Source organism: Giraffa tippelskirchi, chromosome 3 (assembly GCF_054371585.1).
Source record: "Giraffa tippelskirchi isolate mGirTip1 chromosome 3, T2T-mGirTip1v1.2.pri, whole genome shotgun sequence".
NCBI classification, from domain to species: domain Eukaryota; kingdom Metazoa; phylum Chordata; class Mammalia; order Artiodactyla; family Giraffidae; genus Giraffa; species Giraffa tippelskirchi.
Window position 1 is genome coordinate 21,513,610 of NC_137277.1, and position 14,745 is coordinate 21,528,354.

Below are 14,745 nucleotides of genomic sequence, written 5' to 3' on the forward strand. Positions count from 1 at the left end.
TAAAAATCTATGACCCAGCAATCCCACTACTAGGCATATACCCTGAGAAAACCATAATTCAACGTGATACATGTACCCCAGTGTTCACTGCAGCAGTATTTATCATTGCCAGGAGGAACCTAAATGTCTAATGACAGATGAATGGATTAAAATGTGGTACATATATATATATAATGGAGTATTATTCAGTCATAAAAAGGAATGGAATTGGGTTATTTGTAGAGATGTGGATGGACCTAGAATATGTCATAACACAGTTAAGTAAGTCAGAGAAAAACAAATATATATTAACACATATATGTGGAATCTAGAAAAATGGTACAGATAAACCTCTTTCTAGGGCAGGAATAGAGATGCAGACAAGGAGAATGACACGATGTGGACATGGGGGGGCGGGGCAGGACAAACTTAGAGATTATGTTTGATGTATAAACACTACCATGTGTAAAGTGGGAGCTTGCCATAAAGCATAGGAAGCTCAGCTTGGTGCTCTGTGATAACCGAAACGGGTGGGATGGGGGTGGGGGTGGGGGGTGGGGGTGGGAGGAAGATCCAAGAGGGAGGGCATATATATATATATATATATATATATACACACACACACATGTGGCTGATTCACTTCACTGTGCAGCAGAAACTAACACACCATGGTAAAGCAATCATACTCCAATGAAAACAAATGCAGTACACTGTTTATAAGAGAGAAGTAATATTGTATCATCTTATTTTAGATATTTGCACACAAAAAAATTCAACTTCAAAAGTAAAAAACTATTGGTTTCAGAAAGAAAAAAACAACAAAAACAAGCCGCTAATACAAGTAAATTCCAAAATCTTCAGAAAGAGTGTGCAGGAACTTTGCATATGCCTGTTCTTAGGTTTTTGTTTGTTTGTTTGTTTGCTTGCTTCAGTCATATGCAAATAAATCTCAGTTCAACTGAAGGATCAGGATTGAATCAATGAAGATTTTCCTGTGATTTTTCCAATCCTTTCGATTTAACGTGATGGAGGAAACAATTTAAATGCTTCAGGGGAGGTATGAATTTTTTTGGTCAGGGAGTTTGAATGAGGTGGAGCAAATTCCGTTCCTCAGATCCCCACCATTGAGACCACATCCCCAGCTCGAATGAGTATGGAGGTCAACACACCTGCAGTGGCTGCCAGCCCAGTTGTGGAGGCAGGGTGTAGCTACAAGGCACTGCACACACTCCTTCCTGTGCATGAAATTGTTCTGCTCGTGCTGTCAGTATGGAGACGTGTGGGAAAGATCTGACTTCTGTGGAAGCTTCTGCAGGTGAAATCCACTGAGGATTTTAGGAGGGAACAGCTGTAGCTTCAGGATGACTGGAGCAGAGTCTGTCACACTGTGTCACACTGACCTTACCCAGGGAGAGAGACTTCCCCATTCACCAAGTAAGGTGCAAACTCTATAGTATCTATTGTAAGTTTCTAGAGAAGAAGACCTAAAGCCAGGCAATGACAGAGAAAGCTAAACACTTTGTTTAGTCTTAGGACATTGTAAGTGGGGTGGGGGGAACTTCAAAATCATCTATCCACCTACATTCATTTAATTCATTCCCCTAAATTATATCTCCAAAAGTATACGTGTTTTATTCCTGCTTTAAATATTTGAGATTTTGTGGTTGTATGAAGTCTTTTAATTGTCTTATAAAATATGACCCTTTAACAGGATAAGCTTAGCCCCCAAAAAAGTATAGAACAGAGATTCTGAAGAGTGACTTATCAATACCTTTGTTCTCATGCAAATCAAAACCACAGTGAGATATCATCTCACACTTATTAGAATAGTTATCATCAAAAAGACAGGATAACAAGTGCTAGTGAGGATGTGGAGAAAAGAGAACCCTGGCACACTATTGGTGGGAATGTAAATTGGTACAGCATCTGTGTAAAACAATATGGAGATTCCTCAAAAAAATTAAAAATAGAACTACTCTCTGATCCAGCAATTTCACTTCTGGGTATATATTCAAAAGAAATGAAATCACTGTCTCAGGGATATCTGCCCTTTCATGTTCATTGAAGCATTATTCACAATAGCCAAGATGTGGAAAAACCTAACTGTCCATCAATGGATGAACGGATAATGCAGAATATAAGAACATGCAACATCATGGATAGACCTTGAGGGCATTGTGCTAAGTGAAATAGCCAAGAAAGACAAATGCTGCATGGTATCATTTACATGTGGAACCTTAAAGAAAAAAAAGTCAAACTCATAGAAAAGAAAGTAGAAAAGTAGTTGCCAGGGGCTGGAGATTGGAGGGATGAGGTAAATGGAAGAGGCTGGTAAATGGATGCAAACTTTCAGTTGTAAGATGAGTAAGTTCTGAAGACCTAATTTAAAACATGGTGACTGTAGTTGATAATGCTATACTGTATAATTGAAATCTATTTTTTTAAAGTAGAACTTAAATGTTCTCACCAAAAAGAAGAAAAGATTATTTTTTTTCATTTTTAAACATTGTTTTCTATCACTAGTGTGACTTACTATTATGTATACACATCTTTCTTTTCAGACAAATTATTCATGGAGATTGCAAATATGCTTTATGTGTACATTAAGATGAAAGAAAATGTGCCAAGGCAGGTACAAGGGCTAAAACAATACTTTCCAGTTTCCCTTTGTTTCCTCTGTTGAAAAAAGAAATCACTCCTGAAAAAAGCCTCTGAGAAAGGCCTCTAGGGGTAATTTCTGGAATGGTGTTAAACAGATTGCTGTACAAAGGGGAAAAAAAGAGGCAAGGCAAGGTGGATTGTGGTGTCAATCATAAGGTGACATGTCAGCAGAGGAGGTGTTTCTCCTGTGAGTTCTATAAAAGGTCAGCTCATCCGGGACCAAGAGACAGACTCTGCTCCATCCATCCTGAAGCTACAGCTGCTTCCTCCTAGAACCCCCAATGGATTTCAGTCAGAGAAGCTTCCACCGAAGCATGAGTTCCTCCTCCCAGGGCCCTGCGCTCAGCATGAGCAGCTCCATATATAGGAGGGGGATCACACCCAGCGTGTATGGGGGTGCTGGAGGCCACGGCACCCGCATCTCAACGTCCAGACACATGGTAAACTATGGGAGCGACCCTGCTGGAGGAAACCTGTTTGCTGGCAATGAGAAGATGACCATGCAGAACCTAAATGACCGCCTAGCAAGCTACCTAGAAAGAGTGCGGTCACTGGAGCAGTCCAACTCCCAGCTTGAACTGCAGATCAAACATTGGTATGAAACCAACAGACCTAGCACCAGTCGGGACCACAGTGCATATTTGGAACAAATCAAAGAGCTGCGAGATCAGGTGAGGCAGGATACCTCTGCTTTCTTCTCCACTGTCCAGCTGTATCATTCGTCAAGAAGGGCATATATGTTGGGTGGTCCAAATGGGCACTGTAAAGCAAATTAGGCTTAAATGCCACTTCTATTAAAATGGCATATTTTTATATGCTATATTTTATATGCCATCTACCCTTATTGCTGGAGAACTTGACTACATAATAGGATGACTTTGTGTGTGTGTGTGTGTGTGCTTAGTCGCTCAGTTGTGTCCCAGTCTTTGTGACCCCCATGGACTGTAGCCTGCAAGGCTCCTCTGTCCATAGGATTCTCAAGGCAAGAATACTGGAGTGGGTTGCCCTCCAAATGAATATGCCCTCCTCCAGGGGATCTTCCCAACCCAGGGATTGAACCTGAGTATCCTGCATTACAGGCAGAATCTTTACCATCTGAGCCACCAGGGAAGCTCCACAAGTGTCAGAATACTGGATCATAAATTTCAATGATGAAATGATTCAAGGTGGTAATGGGGACGGGGCCTGGGTCTTAATGATATCCAGGTTTTAAAATGCTTTTAAAGTGTTTAATAATCTGATCATCATCACCAAGCTGTTTGGAAACCACTTCAACAGTCATAAAATGTTTTATTGCCCCAATTCAAATTTATTGCAATCATACCTGCTCCCATGTCACACCAGAAAGGTGGAGTGCACCATTTTATCAATAACGTGGAATAAAAGAAGACTTTGCTCCTAACTGAAGATGTCAAATGTGGCACAGAACACTTACTCTGTTTTAAAATTCTTATCTAATCAAGAAAATTGTTCCTTTCATTTTCATTTCTATTTTAACATTCTTCTTTCTTTAGAGCAAAGGCCACTTACTTGCCAGCAAGTCTCTCTTTTCTTGTGTTATATTAAACATCAGTGCAATTTGATTCTGATTCCACAGAAAGTTACTTTGGGATTTCTGGAACTGTGGGGATGCGAAGGCAAAGGTGTTTAAATTGCCGCTCTGCCAACAGCTGATTTTTCTCAGGCTCCCACTAAAAATATTCAAAATCAGCCAACCATTCTCCCCCAGCCATTGCATGATTCATGTTTATGAAGCTATTTCAGGCCATCCTAAGCACATAGGCACAGCCAAATATTCCATTTACCTGAGCAGGCCCAGTATATGAAAGAAGATTGCTCTCTCCTGGACTAGATCTACTGAAAGAGACATGCTTTTGTAGCATCTTTTACAAGCAGACTTCTGATCTATATGCATGTTAGAGGATTCACCCATTAGGTAACCACTTCTTAAGATCAGAGACTTTGCCATCGCGATAGCCCCAGTGCCTACACAAGTACCACCACGTAGCAAGCGTGCATTCATTCAGCCAGTATTTAGTAGACACTAAGTGCTGGCACAGGGGAATATGATGGTGAACATAATGTGATTTGTGTGCTGTGCTTAGTTGCTCAGTCATGTCTAACTCTTTGAGACCCATGGACTGTAGCCCGCCAGGGTCCTCTGTCCATGGTGATTCTCCAGTCAAGAACACTGAAGTCGGTTGCCATGCCCTCCTCCAGGGGATCTTCCCAACTCAGGGATCAAACCCAGGTCTCCCACATTGCAGGCAGACTCTTTACCGTCTGAGCCACCAGGGAAGCCCTAATGTGATTTAGGGGGAAACAAATATGGACAAAGGCAACATTGTCCCATGTGGAAGGATAAAGGGAGGGCTATGTAGGGGTGTGAAAGCACAAGAAGTTCATCCAGCTCTGTTTTGAGGAAACCAGTGAAGGCTTCCTTGAAGCAATGATGTGGAGGCTGAGAGGAGGGAGGAGTTCACCAAATGAAAGGGGCTAAGAGGAAGGTTCTAAGCAGAAGCATCAAAGGCAAGGCCCTCAGTAACGTCTGATGGCTCAAGTTGAATTAAGCTCTTCATTTGTAGAGTCATAAGGAAACTGACCAAACCCTCAGGACTCAAGCTGCATTTTATGAATCTATTGTGTTAAAGCTCCATCCCAATATTCCTCCTTTCTATTTTCATGTGGCAGTCCTTGAGATGAACATCATCTTCAGTACAAGAGAGGCTGTATCTGAGGATCAACTCAATCATTTTAGACTTCTGTCCAGTTGAAAATGTCACTCTTTCTGGTGTATTTTCCAGATTAAAGATGCTCAACTGCAGAATGCTCGATATGTCCTGCAAATCGATAATGCTAAACTGGCTGTCGAGGACTTCAGGCTGAAGTAGGTTCTCTGATACCATGCTGACACTTCCTGAAAAGGAGGGCCTTTCAGTGGTCCTTCATGACACTTGACTCCCCACAGCATTGTTGGCGAAGGAGCTCCCACTGAATAGTATCAGAACCTTAGAGTTAAAGGGTGTTAGAAGGTTTCTAATCTAGCATCAGGACTGGACTTTTCCTCCCGTAGTCCTAAGATACGGTCACCCAGAGTGTAAATGAACACCTGCTGTAATTACTACTGTTCTCATTGGTCAGCTCTGATTGCTAGAACGTTCTTTTTTATTTATTTATTTTTTTAATAAATTTATTTATTTTAGTTGGGGGCTAATTACTTTACAATATTGTAGTGGTTTTTGCCATACATTGACATGAATCAGCCATGGGTTAACATGTGTTCCCCATCCTGAATCCCCCTCCCACCTCCCTCCCCATCCCATCCCTCTGGGTCATCCCATTGCCCCAGCCCTGAGCATTTGTCTCATGCATTGAACCTGGAATGGTGTAGAACGTTCTTTTTTAGTTCTACCTTTTGATCTACTGAAACTAATTCTGCCCTTTGGAGTAACAGGAAGGCAGTTTACAACTTCCCTTCTGCCTGTACCTTTTTCTTATCTAAAGAGAGTCATTTATCTACCCTTAGTGATTCTCTGAGTCATCCATGTTCCTTTAAGTAAATGACTGAAGTTCCAGGGGTGACTCTTAATCCTGCCAGTTTGACAGTGTTTTACAGTAAGGTCTGACCACCGAAGAACCAGGTTGATTAAAGCAGTTTAAGTTGTGTTCACTTTCTTGTAGTCACATCCCATTATATGCGATCAGAGCTGTTCCTCATAACTGCTTCCACACTAGGGCTTCCTCATCCTGAATTTGCACAACACATTGGCACTGAAGAGTCTTTTGTGGTTTAAAATTGCAGCATTATAATGCTATAGGGATCAAAAAGAAAGAAATGAGAAAGCAGATCCGGAAATTAAAGCAGTAAAAGTTCATTAATTACAGTCAGCATCTGGGAGTCTCATTACATTATCACTTCTTAAAGTTTACTATTTTAATAAAAATGGGAACATATAAGATCATAGAAGAGAATGCATGAATTTTTAAGATAATTCACTTTGGATGCATCTTTTTACAAAGTAATAAAAATAAACTGGCCATGTGCATTCATTAAGTAAACCTAACTAACCATTTTTTAGTTAACTTTTTTAACTTGTTATTTTATATTGGAGTGTAGCCAATTAACAATGTTATGATGGTTTCAGGTGGACAGCACAGGGATTCAGCCATACATATACATGTATCCATTCTCCCCCAAACTCCCCTTCCACCCAGGCTACCACATAACATTCAGCAGAGTTCTCTGTGCTAACCAACAAGTAGGAATTTGTTGGTTATCCATTTTAAATACAGCAATGTACATGTTGATTCCAAACTCCCTAACTATTCGTTCCCCCATCTTCACCCCTGGCAACCATAAATTCATTCTCTAAGTCCGTGAGTCTGTTTCTACTAACCGTTATTTAATATCGATAATGTGAATCCTTTGCTAACACAGTAGTTAGAGCAACTTTTAACTTTTAAAACAATATATTCCAGAATTTAGGAAATTTTAAAAGTAATTTCAGAGTGGTTATTTTACCAATCACTCCAAATCACAGAGACTACACTATGAAGCAAGTGATCTGAGTCCAAGGTTCTCCAGAACATTTTCAAATGTATTGAGACACAATGATGTATTGAAACTGATCTCTTCTTATACCACATAAAGATTGATCTTATTATCATTTTAAGATCATCTCTTCTATAATGGCTTAAGAAGAACTCAATTATCTCTCCATACTACTTAATTCACAGGTATGAAGCTGAGCAGGCGATTTGCCAAACAGTGGTGGCTGATCTTCATGGCCTGAAAAGGGTCTTTGATGACTTAACTCTAACGAAGGCAGACTTGGAGATTCAAATTGAAGAGCTGACTAAAGACTTGCATCTCCTCCAAAAAGAACATGAGGAGGTGAGAAAATATTCAGAAGCAGTGTTGGAAATAATAGAATGGCTCTAATAATAATGAGGAGGAGGAGGAAAAAGAGGAAGATGTGGTGATTGTGGTGGTGGTGAAAAAGATGATGAGATTCATATGAGCCTTAACATCTTTTCAATAAGGCTGCTGCCAGGTTTAAATGACTTGGAGGAGTCTCTGGACCATAATAAGCCTTAGCTAATTTGTTTTCTTTCTCTATTACTCATCCCCAGGGAAAGTAGCCTTAAGACTTACTATGTCTTTTCTGTATAGCCTCATCTGAGAATGTACTTCAGACTATAATCAATTGGAATTTTCACCCCCGTAGGAAGTGAGGAGCCTACGCGTTCATCTGGGCAATAATGTAAATGTAGAGGTGGATGCTGCTCCAAGCCTGAACCTCAGTACCATCATGAATGAAATGAGGCAGAAATATGATGCCATGGCCCAGGAGAACCTTCAGAAAGCCAAAGAACAGTTTGAGATACAGGTAATAGCATAATTCTAATGGGTAAGCAAACGAGAGGAAGCTATCTTCCAAAAACAGATAACTCATTTCCTTCCTTCCTTCCTCTCTCCCTCCACCCCTTCCTCCATTCTTTCCTCCCTTTATTCCTTATTTTCTTTCTTTCATTCCTTTTTTTTTTTTTCCATTTTGGAACTTTAGATTAATGATCTGCAAAAGCAAGTCACAGTGAGCACTGAAGAGTTAAAAGGAACCAAGGATCAAATAAAAGACCTGAGACACACCTACCAGGTCCTGGAAATAGAGCTCCAGTCCCTTCTCAGCATGGTAAAGCACATCTAACTTTCAACTCTCATGGGGTGTGTGTTTACTAAGCACCTGTATCAGGAACTCTGGAAATGCAAATACCTATAAGAAATAATCCCTCCCTTTGCAGAGCAGTCAGGGAAACACATCAAACAACTGATGATAATGAAAAGACAGAAGGAAGTCAAAGAAAAGGACAAGACACTGCAAGAATGCAGAGGCCAAAGTAGAGTTGGAGGATGTCACAGGAAAAGTGGCATTTAAAGTAGACTAGAAAGAGTAAGGTGCAATTTTTAATTGAAGAAGAGGGGTCAAGACATTCCAGGCTAAGCATATCAGTCAGCTCATGATGAATTATGTTGTGGTAACAACCTTCAAATCACAATGGCTTACAATGACAGTGTTACCTAGCCCAAGCTCACTCTACTCACCACACAACAAGTCAATAAATCAGAGTCCAGGTGTTGAGACAAGGAATAAAGACTTTATTTGGAAAGCTGGCAGACTGAGAAGATGGCAGACTAGTGTCTCAAAATAACCATCTCATCTGGGGTCTGGATGCCAGTTTCTTTCATAGAACAGAGATGGGGAGGAGGTGAGGAAACAAAGTAAAAAGGTCGTAAGTCTTACAAGTATCTCCTGGAATGTTTAGCCTCAGGGAGGCTGTTAATTTCTTCTTTCTTGTAGTCATTTACAGTTGGACAGGGATTCCCTTGTAGCTAAGTCAGTAAAGAAGTGAAAGTGAAGTTGCTCAGTCATGTCTGACTCTTTGGGACCCCATAGACTGCAGCCTGCCAGGCTTCTCTGACCATGGGATTCTCTAGGCAAGAACACTGGAGTGGGTTGCCATTTCCTTCTCCAGGGGATCTTCCTGACCCAGGGATTGAACCCAGGTCTCTCACATTGCAGGCAAACTCTTTACCATCTGAGCCACCAGGGAAGTCAGTAAAGAATTTTCCTGTAATGCAGGAAACCCAGGTTTGATCCCTCGGTTGGGAAGATCCTCTGGAGAAGGAAATGGCAACCCACTCCAGTATTCTTGCCTGGAGAATCCCATGGACAGAGGAGCCTGGCAGGCTAGAGTCCGTGGGGTTGCAAGAGTTGGATACTACTTAGTGTCTAAACCACCACAGGTGGACAGGATAAGGATGTTTCCTTAAGCAAAGGCACTTTGGTTTAACATTCAAGCAGAGAGGCATGGTTCCCTGAGGCAGGCCATTATGTATAAGACAGTGAACAAAAGCAACAGGAAACAAGGTTAAAGTAAAGGAAACAGATTCAACATGTAGTCAGATTTTGTTCTTCCCTGTAACAACAACACTACATCCATCATGGACTGGCTTCAGCTCTGCTCCATGACATTTCCACTTCAGGGTAACTGGACATGCCAGTGTTGTGCCAGAAGGAAAGGGGCAATAGCTAGACCATGTGATAACTCTTAAAGCTGTCTTCTCATAAAATGCATTGGTCAGTTTCACTTGCATTTCATTAGCCAAAGAAACTCACATAACCAAGCCTACCATCAATAGGTTTAGCAAGTCCAATCCTCCTAATGGAAAGGCACTACAAATCACAGTGAGGAGAAGCAAATACAGAGAACAAAAATACATATACCACAGTAAGAGAACAGTGAGTGCTAACTCAAATAAACAAACAAAAACCCGAAGAGCAAGTGATCCCTGTTGACTGGCTGAGGCTGCCTAGTTGGAAAAAGTGAGAGATAAAGCTAGAAATATGCATGATTCCCACAATGACTAGGTAGAAGAATTCTTCTCAAGAGAAATTAACATTGAGGTACCTCTTAAATCAGGTCCTCAAATAATAAACATCCACTTTTTCTTGTGCTCGTAGAAAGAAGCTTTGGAACGTACACTAGAGGAGACCAATGCTCGTTATAGTAGCCACTTGGCCGTAATCCAGGCACAGCTAAACTCCCTCGAGGGCCAACTGGTGCAGGTTCGGACCGACACAGAGCGCCAGATCCATGAATATAATATCCTCCTTGACATAAAGATCCGGCTTGAGCAGGAAATTGCTACCTACCGCCGTCTTCTGGAAGGAGAAGATGTCAAGTAAGGCTCTTAGAATCAAACGATATGCGTCGATGTCTATCTGCTATTCTACTTTAATGTCCATACCTTAAACTCTGTCACTCTTTCCCCAGCACCAATGTAATCCCTAGCAGAAAAACAACTACACACACCCCCACCACCAACACAACAAAAATTTACCAACCAGTATGCACACCCCCCAAAAAAATACTAATCCTTTGTTCTTGAGGTCATGTTGTAGGACTGAGATAGAAGATGGTTAAGCATATCTGATACAGATATGTTTGTGTTAATTTTTATGATTAATACATAATTGAAAGCACTATAACTTTTTTTAAAAACTTTTTATTTTTTATTGGAGTATAGCCAATTAACAATGTTGTCATAGCTTCAGGTGAACAGTGAAGGGACTCAGCCATATATATACATGTATCCATTCTCCCCCAAACTGCCCTCCCATCCAGGCTGCCACATAACATTGAGCAGAGTTCCATGTGAAAGCACTGTAACTTTTTAGAGTTCTCATTGCAAGATTATGAATTGACATTCTCCCCCAAACTGCCCTCCCATCCAGGCTGCCACATAACATTGAGCAGATTTCCATGTGAAAGCACTATAACTTTTTAGAGTTCTCATTGCAAGATCATGAATTGAAAAACAGGCCACAGAGGTCCGTGGGAACCAGTTTGAGAATCATCAGTGCGGTAGCAGCAACTGTCTTCAAATACCACCCCCATGAAAGGCAACAAGAGAACACAAGATGTAAACTGGCTTCGTAATTTTGTTATTTTGATTACAGAAACTTCTAGTAATTAAAGATCCCTAGTGTATGTTAAACCAGTCATTTCTGAAGCTATGGATTTTTCAAGTTAAAAAGTAAGACACCCCAGCTTGAAGGACCAAGCATTGCAAAGGGCAGAAAATACAAACAGTAGTAAAACACACATCACTCAGACTTTATTTTAAGCAGGATAGGCAGGAGAGCATTTCATTTGCAAAATGGCAATAACACATTTTTCTCTTTCTCTTTTTTTTTTTTCTTTTCTTAAAAAAACGAAAAACAAAACTAGAGAATACCAGTTAAGCAATCTGGATGAGAGAGGTAAGTATTCTAAATTCTTACACATTTCCTATAAGACTGAATTCTCACTCAGTAGTTTACCACTTATCTGCCACTGGTGAAAAGTAAAGAAAAGTCAGCTCTCAAGTAAACAGATATCACCTTAGGGATTCTTAAAACCAGGCACATCATATAAAGAAACCCTCCATATGGGAAATTTCTCACATTCCCATTGACGGGGTGATTTTCTTGGCCCAGGCTATTACTGTCCTGAGACATCCTAAGATCCTAAAAGAGAAAAACAAGACGAAAATGTGCATTTTACTTAATTCAGTATGACATATTTCTTTTGTGGGGAGTGGAGAGAGTAGAAAATTTTTTGCATTTATTTAGAAAATGGACTTAAGATCATTTCAGAAAGAGAATGGGCTCAACTCCTTTCTAAAAGAAGGAAATACATACAAAATAATAATTTAAAGCTGAGTATTCTATGGCACCCCACTCCAGTACTCTTGCCTGGAAAATCCCATGAACGGAGGAGCCTGGCGGGCTGCAGTCCATGGGGTCACTGAGTCGGACACAACTGAGCGACTCCACTTTCACTTTTCACTTTCATGCCCTGGAGAAGGAAATGGCAACCCACTCCAGTGTTCTTGCCTGGAGAATCCCAGGGACGGGGGAGCCTGGTGGGCTGCCGTCTATGGGGTCGCACAGTCGGACATGACTGACGCGACTTAGCAGTAGCAGCATTCTAAAATAGTAGTCTTGGGTCTGAATTAACATTTTATATTTAAATCTCAATTCAGATATAAAGAAAACCAGGAAGATTAAGACAGTCGTGCAAGAAGTAGTGGATGGCAAGGTTGTGTCATCTGAAGTCAAAGAAGTGGAAGAAAGTATATGAAGGGCTGGCAGAAGGCGATGTTGCTGAGGTTTTGAAAGAAATGTAGCTATAACTTTTGCTCTCTTCAAGAAAGTGGCATCAGAAACACTATTAATGCTTCTTGGTGATTAGAGGGGGAAGAAGGGAGTCCATTTACTAGTCTTTGTAATTGAACATAAATGTTTTACTCAGAGAAGCTGCAAATTGCCTGCAAAAATGAAATCCAATGATCACTGGGATATTTAAAATATTACTGCCAGCTTTAACACAAAATGCATTAATCACAAGCTATAGACCACCTAATATCATTACTAAACCTTACAAAGCAGAGGAGGCTATGCAAACTACAAATGAACCTCTCTAATACCTCTCATTTCTGAACAGCAAAAATCTCCTTTCAGGGTTTCCTGGATTCTTGAGTCAATTTCTTGATTAATTTTACTGAATTTTTAATATCAGTATAATTCTGCTAGCTTTAAATTGTATTTGCTTCCCCCCTCATTGTCTTGGCTGTCTTTAAAACTCAACTCGGCTCTGAATAATTTGAGAGTCAAATTCCAATCATAAATGCTGAGCAGAATAAGAATAAAGCACATTATGCTTGAAATGGGAGTAGATGAAAAACAAAATTAGCAAAACCTTTCTCAAGGCAGAATGCTTCTTATGATAATAAACTGCATAGATCATCATCGGGTGCTCTCTTTCTTTACGTGGTAATTGTATGTTATGAAATGTTTCTCACTATTTTTTAATAATAGTTTTAATGAAGTATAATTCACACCATAAAATTACTTCTTTTAAAGTATGCAATTCAGCTGTCTCTAGTATGTTCGCAGAGTTGTGCAGCCATCACCACTATCTAATCTTAGAGCATTTTCACCGCTCCAAAAAGAAGCTCCTTTGGCAGTCACTTCAATCCTCTTCTGGAGAAGGCAATGGCACCCCACTCCAGTACTCTTGCCTGGGAAACCCCATGGACGGAGGAGCCTGGTAGGCGGCAACCCATGGGATCGCGAAGAGTCGGACACGACTGAGCGACTTCACTTTCACTTTTCACTTTCATGCACTGGAGGAGGAAATGGCAACCCACTCCAGTATTCTTGCCTGGAGAATCCCAGGGACGGAGGAGCCTGGTGGGCTGCCGTCTGTGGGGTCGCACAGAGTCGGACATGACTGATGCGACTTAGCAGCAGTAGCAGCAGCCAATCCTCTTCCCCTCAACCTCTGAAAACCACTGATCCACTTCCTCCCTCTACGGAGTTGCCTAATCTGGACGTTTCATATAAATGGAATCATACAGTGTGTTCTTTTGTATACAAATGTTCATAGCAGCATTATTTATAACAGCCCCCAAATGGAAACAACTCAAATGCCGCCCTTCAACGGATGAACAGATACACAAAATGTGGTATATCTCAGCAATAGAATAGTGCTTGCATGCTCAGTCACTTCAGTCATGTCTGACTCTTTGTGACCCTATGGATTGTAGCCCGCCAGGCTCCTCTGTCTATGGGATTCTCCAGGCAAAAATACTGAAGTGGGTTGCCATGCCTTCCTTCAGGGGATCTTCCCCACCCAGGGATCAAATCCTCTGACTCCTGTGTCTCCTGCATTAGCAGCAGGGTACTTTACCACTGAGCCTCTGAGGAAGCCACACAATAGAACAGTATCCTGCATTAAAAAGGTATAAAGTACTGACACATACTACAACATGGATGAACCTTAAAAACATGATACTAAGTGAAAGAAACCAGATACGAAAGGTCACATATTGTATTCTAGTGAGACTTCTAAATTCTAAATTTCACTAAATTTGCATTTTTGTGAGTAATAACTGCCTTGCAAATATTTTCAGGAAAAAATTAATTTGCCCTCTATCATTGTATTCTAGTAAATGGATAGCTCAAATTTAAATTTTAATATTCACATTTATAAATAAATAGGATTTTGAGTGATTATTATATTGAAAATAGTAATGTGATTCACTTTAAACAGTAATACCTACCATTTACTGAGCACTTACTATGAGCTAAACAGTGAGCCAGCATTCTATATGCCTTCCCCATTTAATCTTTACAATTAAAGTCTTCTACCTGTGAGGTAGAGGGAATTGGATTGAATCATATGAACTTGCCAATATATGATCATCTTTGACCTTCCGAAATAGCAATTTAACCTGGTTTGACCTACCATATTATTCCCATTTTACACATAAGGACAAATGAGAATTATATATGAAGACACAAAATAAATACTTTCCCAAAGTCACAGTTACCAATTAACAGAGCAAGATTGAACTCAGAGCTGTTTGTCTAAAGTCATCATATCTTTTTCAGCAACTAATTACACTAACAAACACTTACTGAGTCACATTTGAAATGAATGCGTATCCTTAGTTGTTTCGTCATTTACTAATTGTCATTTTCCACTAGCCAGACA

General features: G+C 40.4%; 1 protein-coding gene across 1 annotated transcript; it reads left to right on the forward strand.

Moving 5' to 3' along the window:
* The first annotated feature begins 2,921 nt into the window (after window positions 1-2,921).
* KRT20 (keratin 20) lies at window positions 2,922-12,995 on the forward strand. Its single transcript, XM_081575807.1, has 8 exons — window positions 2,922-3,311; window positions 5,445-5,527; window positions 7,378-7,534; window positions 7,869-8,030; window positions 8,208-8,333; window positions 10,164-10,384; window positions 11,434-11,465; window positions 12,230-12,995. Exons 1-8 carry the CDS (start codon window positions 2,922-2,924, stop codon window positions 12,325-12,327), a joined length of 1,269 nt encoding a protein of 422 aa, XP_081431933.1. The 3' UTR covers window positions 12,328-12,995.
* Window positions 12,996-14,745: the final 1,750 nt, after the last annotated feature.